The 14,338-nt window shown below is 36.1% G+C and overlaps 2 protein-coding genes and 1 pseudogene across 2 annotated transcripts in view; 1 reads left to right on the top strand and 2 right to left on the bottom strand.

Moving 5' to 3' along the window:
- Positions 1-14,338, bottom strand: part of TMEM199 (transmembrane protein 199) — a 345,481-nt gene that overhangs the window by 246,551 nt on the left and 84,592 nt on the right. The gene's annotated exons all lie outside the window — the stretch shown is intronic.
- The window catches only part of NLK (nemo like kinase), a 153,059-nt gene that overhangs the window by 68,157 nt on the left and 70,564 nt on the right, over positions 1-14,338 (bottom strand). Inside the window, exon 2 of the mRNA XM_050763206.1 lies at positions 3,913-4,042. Coding sequence (XP_050619163.1) covers positions 3,913-4,042 — 130 coding nt within the window. The remainder of the gene's footprint in view (positions 1-3,912; positions 4,043-14,338) is intronic.
- LOC126938748 (40S ribosomal protein S29-like) lies at positions 10,227-10,397 on the top strand (annotated as a pseudogene).

The following is a 14,338-nucleotide window of genomic DNA, read 5'->3' as shown; positions in this document are numbered from 1 at the left end:
TTGAAGGTTCCTTTCAAAAGAAAATCCAAAGCCTCTCAGGCTTTGTTACTATTCTCTGACACATAAAAAGCCATCCAAATTAAAATCCAACCTTCCTAAAATGACCAAAATCTTTCTAAATGCCATTTTTGTCATGACATTCCTTTCTGTTTCAATCAAATCTTGTTCTCAAAAGGCTCATATTAAGATTTTTCTTCTCTGTGTTTGATGCATCTTTGAGTTTCTAAGTTCGCAACAATTTCTCTCTCTTCTTCTTATGGTACTCGCCTGACACCTGAGAAGCTTTAAAAAATCACAGATACCTGGGCCTCAATCCCAGAGATTACAACTTACTAGGTGTAAGGTAAGACCCATGAGTCTGTGTTTTAAGGCCCCCTATCCAGGGAATCTTTGAATACATTTCTAGGTTTTGGTTGTCCAGAGCTTTGCTATGCACACAGCTGTCCTGGCTTAATGTTTAACCAGGGAGGCAACGCTCCCATAGTACTTTTATCACAGTAGTTATCACATTATGAAAATAATTTCAACTATTTGAAGATAAAGACACCAGAAGCTAATGTAGTTTAGGCATATAGGATGTGCATAACAAATGTTTACTGAATTAATGAATATGGGTTCTACAGCAAGACAGATTTACAGTCCAGTCTGTGCCACCTTAACCTTGGGCAAGTTACTCCAAGCCTTTGGTTCCTCCTCCACAAAGTAAGGTTAACAAGCCCTATCTGACAAGATTTTTAAGGAGTAAATTAATTAATATATGTAAAGCATCTAGCATATCTCCTGACACACAGCAATATTAAACACACCTCTTCAAAAAGGAAGTGTTTTAAGTCTTTATTGTATCTTCCACATGACCTAGCACTGCACTCCTTACATAGGACACAATAAATACACATTTGCTGCCTTAACTAGATCAAATACCAGTTGTCTCTTAGACTGGCATTCCACACATACTAGGTATGCTGGCCCTGAGATCCTTTTGGAAATAGATCTCAGAGATAGCAGAGATCCATTATATATAAAATAGTGGTGCTGTGCCATCTTCAACTATGTGCCTCACTTTTAAACACTTTCACAGATGTCACAGGCACTCTTCTATGATAGAGCTCAGCAGCTCCAAATAGTGGTTGTGTGTGTGTTGAGCAGATTTATATGCATTAAAAAAATTTAATTTCTGCAACAATCATATACAGTTATTTCTGCTTTTACCATGCCTGCTTTGAATATGAAAAAAACTTAAAGCTTGGAGAAGTTAACGTCCAAGATGCATCAGTAAAAAACAGTAGAACCAAAATTCAAACCTAGTTCTGACTTTAAAGCATAGCTCTTAGAAACTATATTAGAATTGCTTGTATGTTTTAATCGGTGCGATTTTCACAAATTCAGTTTATTTTTCTTAAACACTGCTCCCTTTGACACTGTGTTTGTAACTTAATTAGTTATTAGGAATGAGTCTTGAGCAAAAATACCAACTAGACAAACAGCAGTTTATTATACCACCCCTCCTTTATAGAAGAGGCCAAGGTTGGTCTGAATATAGCAAGCCATTGACATCATTAGTAAGTAAATTTCTTTTTTGTCTTTTTTTTTTTTTTTTTTTTTTTTTGAGATGGTATCTCGCTCTGTGCCCAGGCAGTGTCGTGATCTTGGCTCACTGCAACCTCTGCCTCCCAGGCTCAAGCGATCCTCCCACCTCAGCCTCCTGAGTAGCTGGGACTGTAGGCGTGTGCCACCAAACCCAGCTAATTTTTTATTTTTTGTAGAGACAGGGTTTTGCAACGTTGCCCAGGCTGGTCTTGAACTCCTGGACTCAAAAGATTCAGCTGCCTTGGCCTCCCAAAGTGCTGGGATTACAAGCATGAGCCACTGTACCCAGCCCTGAGTAAGCAAATTTCTGATGCCACCCTTCGGATATTTCTTCATCATGGACACCTTTACTTGAGTCTCTGACGATGAAAGAAGGTCTGCACTCTTTGATACTGAGGTGACACACTAAGGTAAGGTCAAGAAATAACTAATAAATAACTAGACATTATTCTAAATTATTTCTAAAATCTGAGGAATTGGTAGTAAAATAGTAACTCAAATGGTATTTTGTTTTGTGTTGTGGTTTTTCTTTTAGAGATGGAGTCCTGCTCTGCACCCAGAATGAAGTGCAGGGGTGATCACAACTCACTGCAACCTTGAATTCCTGGCTCAAGTGATCTTCCCGCTTCAGCCTCCCAAATAGCTGAGACTACAGATCTGTGCCACCACACCCAGCTAATTTAAAAAAACTTTCTTCTTTAGAGATGAAGTCTCGTTACATTGTCCAGGCTGGTCTTGAACTCCTGGACTCAAGTGATCTATCATCTCAGCCTTCTGAGTAGCTAGGATTACAGATGCAGCCATTGTCCCCGGCTTCAAGTGGTATTTTGAAATGTATTAAAACAAGCACATTGCAAGGCAGTTCCAATCGACTAAAACACAGCAATACCCTTTAAAAAAATTAAGGCAAGAGAATTTCAAGAAGAATAATCAATAAAATGAAATATGTCAAACCAAGGAGCTTCGAGTGAACCATATGGTAAGTTTAGTACTCCAGTTTTAACAAATACGTCAAACTTTTGCAAATTTGCTTCTTAAGTGAGACCAAACTTTTGGCCAAAGTTCTCAAGTTTTTTGTGCAAATAAGCACTCAGACTCATAAGAAATCATAATTTTTTTTTCTGATGTTTTTATTGTGGCAATTAAAATAGCATAGGTTGAGTATTATATAAAGAATTTGATGCAGTTTTTCTTTTCACATGAAAATGAAAACATATTCTAATGCTGGCAACCTCCAGGTAAATTTTACATGTATCAACTTTTTAATTCAGGATTAGTTGAAGGGAAGCTCTGTCAAAACACAATGAGTCTATTTGTCTGTAAGTCTTCACATCTCTAAACACAGCCAAAAATAAGCTAGCCTATGTTAACTTAAGGGATGTACTGGGATGTACTGTTTTTATAGGAGAAACTTATTCCCACATCTCTAACTTAATCTCTGATTTAAAATATTATGAGATAAAGATAAAGCACTTAAAATCAAGGGTCAATTATTTCCACTTAAATCACTCACTACATAAATCACTACACTCTATTTTTGTGTTGAATATTAGTATTATTCCTCGGCTAAATGTCAATATTTGCTTTGCATCAATCAATATTTATCTGTCAATCAATCAATGTTAGAATTCACTTGAATTCACTTACACTTGCTCATTGTTCATTCACAAAAAGGGTCCAATTTGTCTCAGGTTTCCAAGCACCTCAATAAAAACCTTGGTTGTGGTTTCTATTAATAACCTATTTTCCCTACAAATACATGCTCCTTTTCTATGGGCTTTAAACATATTTAATAGCTTGTATTCTTAGAATTAAAAAAGACATTCAGATTGACAAATGAGAGTGCACACCACATTCCAGAAGCCACTGTGAAACTCCTGATTTGAGGTTTAGAGCTTGTGCATGTCATATAATTCATAGTGTAATTTTCAAACCTTCAAATAAAATGCTCATAAAATGGACTCCCCAGGTGTGTCTAATATGCTAAGGTTGAAAACCACTAATCTCAATAGTGAAAATTTAAGACAGTCATAGAGAGACATAAAGAGTATATATAAAAGGAGAGCAAAGCACTGAAAGACTACAGCTTAGAAAACTCTGTGTGTGTGCATCTCTTCCAATAAGAATGTATGAATTGAAAGCCTAACAATAAGTATTCTCCTATAACCTCACTGGTGCGCTTATTTCTTTTCACATTTTGGCATAAAACTGTAGCCAATTTCCAAATTTTACTTATAGGTGCCCTTTTAAACTCTCATTTGCTCTTTACTAATTGAATGCAGGCGGCTTAGGAAATAGTTTCCCCCAAATACCAATTTCACTTACATTATCATGCTTAAAAAAACACAACATCTTCAATTCCCGGAAGACCCTTTTGCAAGAGACCAGATTCTGGAAGACGTTGGGCATCTTTTTGAGTGCTACTCTCTTTCCATCTCTTGGATCTGTTACTGACCTAAAGAAGCAGTATTTGGGGAAGGGGGAAAAAAAAACAGAGAAATCAGTTCCACACCTTGTTTTCCAATGTTTCAGATCATGACAATATCTTTATCTTAAAACACTCAACATTAAGTCCACTTAATGAAGCTTAAGGTGTCAGTGAGAAAGATAAAAAAGTACATACTAACAATTAAAGAGAATGTTTGGTCACCCACATCATCTGCCATGCTTTAAAAAAAAAATTCCCTCTCTAAATTTATATAAACAATTACTCTTTCTGAGAAGTCACTTTATACATCTGAGGTAGGAGAGGTATTAGTGGTAAAGCCATTTTAAAGACAGGAAAAAACAAACATACAGAAGCCGCATAGATAATATTAATTTGATAAAAGTCAAATAAGTTTTGTGCTTTATTTTCAGAACTACATTGAGAGGGAAGACATGTTCAAACACAATTTAAATATTTTGATTTCTTATGTATATGAACATCTTTTAGTACTACAGATTTCAATATAAGCAGCAGTTGAACAATTTCCCCTCCTTAGAAGTCTGGGTGCCAGCTTAGGGATCCCTCTAGCTCCCAAGTAATGATAACTTCATCCCTTTTATTTCCCAGCTCTTAGTGTGGTAGTTGCTTCTTGTAGTTACTATCTCTTTAACAACTGTGTCCCCCACCACCCGCCCCTTTTAGCCTTCTAACGCCTATATAACCAATTTCCTGTATTATATTTCCCTATGTTTGAAAAAGGAGTGTGGTTTCTGTTTTTTTGACTGAACCCAGTTGATACATATTAACCAAATAGTTAAAAGAATATCAGGCCGGGCTCAGTGGCTCACGCCTGTAATCCCTGTACTTTGGGAGGCCAAGGTGGGTGGATCGCCTGAGGTCAGGAGTTTGAGACCAGCCTGGCCAACATGGCGAAACTCAGTCTCTACCAAAAATACTAAAATTAGCTGGGTGTGGTGGCGGGTGCCTATAATCCCAGCTACTTGGGAGGCTGAGGCACAAGAATCGTTTGAACCTGGAGGCGGAGGTTGCAGTGAGCCAAAATTTCTTGACTGCACTCTAGCCTGGGCGACAGAACGAGACTCTGTCTCAAAAAAAAGAAAGAAAAAATAAATACCAATAAATTGAGTATACGTGGCCAATTGGTCATTTGGCAAATTGACTTTCCATAAATTAACTAACCTAGAGCTTTTTTTTTTTCCTTCTACCTATCATACTAAGATTGGTTGTTCTGGTAGAATTTATTTCCGTCCAATTTATTTGGCTAGATTCCTGCCTAACATTTTCAGCTATTATTCGTTCAGCCCCTGTTCTGATCATCCAATGCTCTGAGTATTTATTCCTCCTAAATTTGTGTCATTTTAAAATTTGAGGCTGGGCTCAGTGGCTCATGCCTGTGTCCCCAGCACTCTGGGAGGCTGAGGCAGGAGGACTGCCTGAGATCAGGAGTTTGAGATCAGCCTGGGCAATACAGCAAGACTGTGTCTGTATTTTAAAAAAACAAACAAAAAAAAAATTGATTCATGTGGCATTAATGTCTTTTTCTAAGTTATTAATTAAAGTTTAGAATAGGACTGAGAATAGATCTCTGCAACAGATAGAAGACTAGAAATCATCAACAAGACTGACATTCAATCATTAATCTTGGGTATGGATATTCAGTTACTCATTCAATGAATTACAATCACTCAGGAAATCAGACACTCATCAAATTGCTTTCCTGAAAATAAAAATTCCTATTATCTACGTATATGTCTAAAAACCATATCAAACTTCTTTATGGATTCATTTTAGTGATCACTACTTCCTTTTCTAAGTGCTCGTGAAACTCTGAAATTATGTATTCTAGTATCTTTTTTTCCTTAACATAGTGCTATCTCTATTGAGTATTCTAGTATTTTTTAAGAACACGATGGCTTCACTTTCTTCCATTGGCCAAAATTTTGATAAAACAAGTATTATCTATTATTATTATTTTTTAGAGACAGGGTCTCACCATCACCCAGGCTGGAGTGCAGTGGCACAATTATAGATTACTGCAGCCTGGAACTCTTGGGCTCAAGTAGTCTTCCTGCCTCAGCCCTCTGAGTAGCTGGGACTACAGGCAATTGTGAGTTTTCAATAGCTTCATATGTAACTCAAGTAGGCCAGGAGACCTAACATTCATGATTGTTGCTTAAAAAATACCAACCCAGGCAGGGTGCAGTGGCTCAGACCTGTTAATCCCAGCACTTTGGGAGGCTGAGGCTGAGACAGGAGTATCACTTGGGGCCAGGAGTTCTAGACCAGCCTAGGCAACACAGTGAGACCCTGTATCTCACATACACACACACACATACACACACACACACACCCCCCAGCCAAATCTGCAATACTGATTAAAATCCACATAAACTAGAAAATAGGAGGGGACACTGATATATTGCTATATTCAAACTATTAGTTGTACTTTTTTTCTGTTTAAATATACTACTCCAGTATCTAGCTACTAGAAGAGAAAAATATCAATGAAATACGAAAAAGGGAAAACTTCAGATAACACATTGTATTCAACTGTCATGTCTCTTTGGTCTTCTCTAATCTAGAAGTTATTTGGCATGTCTTTCACGACTGCCATTTTTGAAATATATAGACCAGGCCAGTTACCTTGAAGACTAGCCCTTAATTTGGGTTTGGTATTTTCTCATAACTAGATTCAGATTACCCATTTTTGACAGAAACAACAAAGAACTGATGCCTTCTCAGTGCATCATCTCAGGAGGCATATAATGTCAATATGTCTCATTACTGCTGATAACTTTAATCACTTGAATGAGGTGTCTGCCAGGTTTCTCCAATATAAGGTTACAATTTTTTTTCCCTTTGTAACTGTGTAAATATCCTATTCCTCACTGAACTTTGATTCATTAACTTTAGTATCCATTCACAATTTTTGTCGGAATCAATTATTACGATGTTTGCCAAATGACAATAATTTTAGTATCTTTAACAGTTAGCCAGGCACAATAAATATTAGTTTTAAAACATGAGGTAAACTGATTTAACACAATGCCCTTTCCAAAGGCCTCATACAATACTTCTTCCTAACTTCTGACTACTACTTACTGGTCACCCTATTATGGTTAGAAAAGCCACTAAAGGAGATAAACCCACTCCTGAAAATACTTGACGCAGGCTCAAGGTGAGTACTGTGTCTTGTAATATTTTAAAGTAAAATTCACAAAGCAGTATTTTATTATTCATGCAAAAGCCAGTCATGCCTGTAGCTGGCAACAATATAACTCTAATGAATGTGAATGGCAGTGCAGTAATTTCATGCCATGTTGAGTTTGTTCTCTCTTAACTTGAGGTAGCAGATGCTTTGGTTCAGCACAAATAGTACCACAGAACACAGATAAGTGTGGAGGCATGTTATACAGGAATTCTTTTATTTTCCTTGTTACTCAAAGGCTTGAGGCGCTTAGTTTCTCTGCTGCTGCAATACCCTGGTTATTCTAACGGCACTTGCTAATGAAGTTCCAGCTGTAGAGATAATGAACAACACTTAGGACAAGTTTCTTCATTTCAGAAAAAAAAGGAGCCATCCTTATACCTACAATTCTGGGGCAGTTACTTTCTCTGCTAAACACTGGATGCCTTAAATAAGACAGTGCATCTGTCATTTCATCTGATTCCCTTCTTAAACAGTCAAGTTTTACTAACAGGAGTTTACTTTCTAAGTCTTAAATTAATACTTCAAACAGCATGTTTAAGAGTCATGAGAAAGAATCCTTCCTTACACTTGTCCAGAGTTTATCAATACTTCTTTGTCCTCACAAATTCAACTGTTTTTTAAAAAGCCAGAAGAATCCACAAGTCATTTTTCAGAGAGATATGGAATTCATCAAAAGAGTACAATAACAAAACAGGAAGCATTTTAGATCTGTTGTGGTCATTTTGTTGAGTTTTCTTAATCCCAGAAAACTGAACACTGCCACAAATCTGCTTAAATTACTGACAAGCAGAAAAGTTGTAATGAAACAAAAGTGAAACTTATTACTGGGAATACTTTCTCAGCCACTAAAATGTCACTTAAAACATCTTTAAACTAGACAGCAAGAATCTCCAAGAAATTGTTTCTTTTTCATTTTTATGTGAAGAATCCCCCATGTTTTAGCAGTTTTAAAGTTCATGTTTCTGATACATATTTTTAGCTATTCAAAGCAAATACATAATATAATTTAAAAAGTGCTTCAACTTGGTTTAAGAAAATCAGGTTCTTCTAATTCTATTCACATAAAGTTGTAATCAGCAATCCTCCATTTCTTGCTACACATACTACAATATGTCAACTACACCGATACAGTACATATCTCAGTAATAGAACCTTCTAACTAAACTCTAAATATTTAGATTATTGTCTTCACATTTATTTTGAAATTCATTTCCTTATTTTTACTTGTATTTAGATTAAGTCTGTTTCAGAAAACAATAGCAAACTGGGGCAAAATTTTTGACAACAAACAAGTCTAGGAAATGTATCCTATTTGTACCTTGGTCCTTGTTTTATGTTCAAGGATACATAAGAAATTTATGTAATAAGTTATGGAATAACAAATTTATTTTTATTTCTCACTGGTCTTTCTAACTGCAATTTTAACAGGCTATAATTTGTGTGCACTCCACCACATTTATAGAGTTGTACACAATTTAGAAGAAATCTTTCTAGGCTTTTCCCCCATCCAAAACACATAAATAAAAAATGGATTCTCATCTTCTATATTTAATGTATCCTATTAGCCGAGTTCTTTTCTCATTTGTTTGTTTATCCAAGTTTGGTAATTGTTGGGTTAGCTGTATGCATTAAGAGATCCTTTTCCAATTTATTAGGATATATAAAATGATTCCCAAATTTGCTAATTTGTATTACAAAGAAAAAAGGCTTTATACAACAGATAAACCAAGGCTGAGAAACAGTTCATTCTTTTCTTCATATCCTCCTAATATTGAATAATATTAGGAGGAGCAAACAATATTAGGAGCAGCAAAATATCTATATTTGACTCAAAGAGTTAAATAAGAACTTAAACATCCTCTAACTCTGTGTTTAATGAACTAAAAATAGCAAAGATCTCAGCAGATAAGACAGCACTGGGCCATTCTGATCTGTAGTGAGACACCTGAGGGTGCTGATAATGGAGGAAGGATAAGGAACAGGTAAGCCATCCAGTATCAAGCTGTCATATTTATTTTCAAGTACTTAGTACTAGTGAGTGAAACCTAACTCTTAAGACCCTTTCAGTCCCCACCAATAATACTGGATAAGTTAAAATGTAGCTAAATCATTTTATGATAATTCTTGTGGTCTTGGGAATATTTAATTGTTTTTTAGATCATGAATTAATTAGTTCCATCCATACTGTAGATGTTGGGGAGATACAGAGACTTCCTCCTCAGTCACTGTTCAATATGTCTACGAGGAGTATTGAACTGCCTGCAGGAAAACTGCCATGCCAGATTTTCTCATGTTAGGGGGTGAACATGATACAGCCCAGTCTGCCAAGTCTAGGTAGTTTTCATGGCCCACTAGTCACAGTCCTTGCTTAGAAACAGACCTACGAATATTGCATGGGGAGGAAAACCAGTTGAAACAATGAAGGAAAGGTTTCTAGGCAAAGCCACAAATGAAAATAATTCACAACTACATCTCCCTCTTGCATTTTAACAACTTTGTCTAGGCAAGAAGAGGTTACAAAGGGCAAGTAAAACTAAAAATATGTCACACAAAAATGCACTTACTTTTAATCTCACTGATGACTTCCTGAAAGATATGTGTTCAGTAATAGGAACATTGAGGACTAGAAAAAAATTTATATTTAACAAATGGCAATTTTTGTTGCACATTAGGTTTATGTAAGGATAGAAAACATTTAAAAGAAAAAGACAGTTTTATTCACATGGTAGGTTTGTGACAGTGTGGCTTTGCAGATGTCAAAAATCTTAATGAATTTAGAAATAAAGCTCACATCAGAAAACTTTGTTCTGAATTGTCATAGAGCATACTTTAATATTTTAATGGCTAATATTTTAATAATTACTTAATACCAAATGTGAACAATATGCCTGAAGTTAAAAGCAAATTGAACATATCAACAGTAAAAAACATTTTTGAAATAAAAGAGGCCCTTCGCCTGGTTGCACTCCTGAAAGCAAGATGGGTCACCAGCAGCTCTACTGGAGCCAGCCATGAAAATTCGGCCGGGGTTCTCACACTTGTTGCATCTGCTCAAACCAGCATGCTCTGATCCTGAAACACGGCCTCAATAGGTGCTGCCAGTGTTTCCATCAGTACGTGAAGGATATAGGTTTCATTGAGTTGGACTAAATGATCTTTGTTGAATGAATTATCCAAGGCATCCACTCAATGAAAGAAACCATGTTAGCTCTGTATACATAAAATAAAAAATTTTAAAAATATAAATGAGGAAATGTGAATATGGCTTAGAATTAGTTATAAATAATATGTCCGTATTTTCTAGAGATGCATACTTATAAGTATAAATAGGTGAAATGACATGAGATCTAGGATTTGTTTTAAAATACTTCAGCAACAATAAAAAAAAAATAGTTGAAACAAATGAAGCAGATCTTATTAAATACTGAATCTAGGTGGTGGGTATAATGGGGTCTAATTATACAAACGGAAAATAATGTAAGTTTGAAATTTTCAAAATAAAAATAATAAAATGAAATTTATAAAAAATACTATTTATAATATTAAAAATATGTAATATCTGGGATTAAAGCTAACAGATGCTACACAAGACTTCTATACAAGATGTTTAAAAAATATTACAGAGCAAAATTAAAGAATAAAAGGAAAGATGTATCATATTCATGGACTCAACATTGTAAAATTTTCAGTTCCCCCCAAATTGATGGGGGGATAGATGAAGTAGTTTTAAAGTTTTTCTATAAATTCAAGTGTTCTAAAGACAGCTAAAACACTTCAAGAAGGATAGGTCGGTTTTGAAAAAATTGCTTTACTAGGTATGAAGACATAATAAAGCTACAGTAATTTACATAGTGTAATTTTGGTACAAAGATAGATGAAATAGAAATATAATCTAAAAAGAGACTATCGCCTATATGAACACTTGACTTACCAAAAAGTTTGCTCTGCAGAGCAGTGGAGACAGGAAGGTTGTGTCAGTTATTAAGCTAGTCTCTCTCAGCTTCAAACCCATCCACCTAAACACTGCTCTATAATGCTGTGGAGCTAAACTCTACAAACCACATTTTGGTTTTGCCAACTGGCTCCATGTTAGGCTCTGCCAACAGAAGGTTGTAGAGGGAGACTGCAAGGCTGGAGGAGGAAGAAGGGACTTGCTCCTCCTATGGGCTTCCTGTCTGTTTCTTGTTTCTGTGACACCCAAGCAATACTTCTTCACTCCCAGCAATAGTACCTTCTTATAGCAGTAGCTGAATTCAGTTTATAGTTCTGCCAAAACTTGCAGAACTAGCCTCACCACATCTTTCATGCCAGATACCAGCATCAGTGAGCCAGTACCTCTCCTCAGACATCATGGGGTTCTAAATTTAATAATTCCAACCTCTTCCCTTTATTCTTCCTGTTGTGGGGTGGAAACCACTACTTTTGTGATATCTTACGTGTTTTCTTCTTGCACTTTTAGTTATCTACTTGACAACTTTATACCTAATTAACATTTTTTCCCATATTAAACTCTGTTTAAATAACTGGTGTGGTTTCTTTCTCCTGATTGAACCCTGTCAGATATAGTATCTTTTCAATCTATGTTATTGGAACCATGAAATATCCACATGGAAAAATAAGATGAACCTCCAAACCTACTTCACACTATACACAAAAATGAATTCCAGGTAGGATGTAGATATAAATGTGAAAATCAAAATCACATCGCTTTTAGAAGATAACATATAGAAGAACATGATATTAAGGCAGGGAAGGAGTTCATCAGTTGAACACAAAAAGCACTAATCACACTAGAAAATATTGATATATTTGACTACTTTAAAATCAAGAACGTCTTTTCATAACTTCATTGTTAAGAGAGTAAAAATGCATGTCACATAGGAGAAGATGCCCGCAACACTTATAAGGAACAAAGGGCTCTTATCCAGATGTATACAGAATCCTACAAATCAATTTTTTTAAAGTATAACAATAGCAAATGTTTTGTTAAGATGAAGAGCAATAGAAATTCTTATAGTTTAGGAAGGTAAACTGTTATAATCACTTTGGAAAACAAGTTGACATTATCTATTAAGTCAAAAATATATATACACTATGACCTGGCAATTTGACTCCTAGGTATATAACCAAAAGGAATATGCATATCTATACATTAAGACACATGCAAGCATATTCAGAGCAGCAATATTTGTAATACCCTTAAAACTGGAAATAGCTTAAATATCCACAAACAGAATGTTTAATATATAATATACAGTATACAAATTGTAGTATATTCAAACAACGGAACACTCTCCAGCAATTAAAATAAACTACTGCTATATGCAACAACATAGACAAATCTTACAAACATAATTTTGAACAAAAGAAATCAGTCACAATAAATATATACTATAAGATACCGTTTCCATAATATTTTTTTAAAAAAGGCAAAGTTAAACTATAATGTTTAGGGATGCACACTTAGGAGACAGAAACTGCTGGGAAAGGAAGTAGTTAGCATAAAAGTTAGGATAGTGATTATCTTGGGAGGGGAGGACAACGATGGTAGAGTGTCAGAGGCATTTGAACTAGAGCAACTCCATCTTGAGTAAGGGGTGGGTAAAATGAGGCTGAGACCTACTGGGCTGCATTACCAGGAAGTTAAGGCATTCTGAGTCACAGGATGAGATAGGAAGTCAGCACAAGATACAGGTCATAAAGACCTTGCTGGTAAAACAAGTTGCAGTAAAGCAGTCAGCTAAAATCCACCAAAACCAAGATGGTGATGAGTTACCTCTGGAATTATAATACATTAGCATGCTAAAAGACACTCCCACTAGCACCATGACAGTTTACAAATGCCATGGCAACACCAAGAAGTTACCCTATATGGCCTAAAAAGGGGAGGCATAAATAGTCTATCCTTTGTTTAGCATATAATCAAGAAATAATCATAAAAATGGGCAACCAGCAGCCCTCAGGGCTGCTCTGCCTATGGAGTAGCCATTCTTTTTATTCCTTTACTTAAGTAAACTTGCTTTCACTTTATGGACTTGCCCCGAATTTTTTCTTGTGTGAGATCCAAGAATCCTCTCTTGGGGTATGGATCCAGAAGGCACAGGGGACTTCTGGGTACTGGTGATGTCCTGTATCTCACTTGAATGGTGGTTATAGAAGTCTGCACTTTGTGATATGCCACTGAGTTATACATTTTATTTTGTGTATGTGTGTTACTAAATTAGAAAGGTTTTTTAAAAAGGCAAACTGCCCAGCTTAATTTTCTAGCACAAAAAAAGTATTTTAGCTTAAACCTGTATAATAAGTAACTTTTTAAAAGGATGAGTCTTTCCATTATTTTTCATATAGATATACATCTATACCAGCCCAAAGAACTTTGTCACTTCTTTCCCTGTGCCAAATTCATTCTGTAGAAACGAGCATACTATAATGTCTTTTTTATGTTGTAGTAGAATCCCAAAGGAATCTGCGCGGTGGCTCAAGCCTGTAATCCCAGCACTTTGGGAGGCCGAGACGGGTGGATCACAACGTCAGGAGATAGAGACCATCCTGCCTAACACGGTGAAACCCCGTCTCTACTAAAAATACAAAAAACTAGCCGGGCGAGGTGGTGGGCGCCTGTAGTCCCAGCTACTCGGGAAGCTGAGGCAGGAGAATGGCTTGAACCCGGGAGGCAGAGCTTGCAGTGAGCTGAGATCCGGCCACTGCACTCCAGCCTGGGCGACAGAGCAAGACTCCGTCTCAAAAAAAAAAAAAAAAAAAAAAAAAAAGAAACATTTTCTTCATCATTACACAAGAATACATTATTAGGAAGCATTCCACAGGAAAGTGCTGTCAGCAAATTTAGGACTACAGCCCCACCCCTAATCTAATCACAATCTCCTAACTTCTTCCATTGTGAAGCAAAATGCTGAAGCAGCTACAACATATAGATGTGCTTCAGGTTTTCAATTAGCCTGTTAAAAATAACCAAACCCAAAAATATTACAAAAACAAAACAAAACAGGAGGCAGGACTTCCAGCTGTGGCAAACTGAAGAGGTCAGCAAATCCTTTCCCCTCAAAACAACTATAAAACTAGACAAAAGTGTC

This window comes from Macaca thibetana, chromosome 16 (genome assembly GCF_024542745.1).
Source record: "Macaca thibetana thibetana isolate TM-01 chromosome 16, ASM2454274v1, whole genome shotgun sequence".
NCBI classification, from domain to species: domain Eukaryota; kingdom Metazoa; phylum Chordata; class Mammalia; order Primates; family Cercopithecidae; genus Macaca; species Macaca thibetana.
This window is presented reverse-complemented; position numbering and strand designations above follow the sequence as displayed.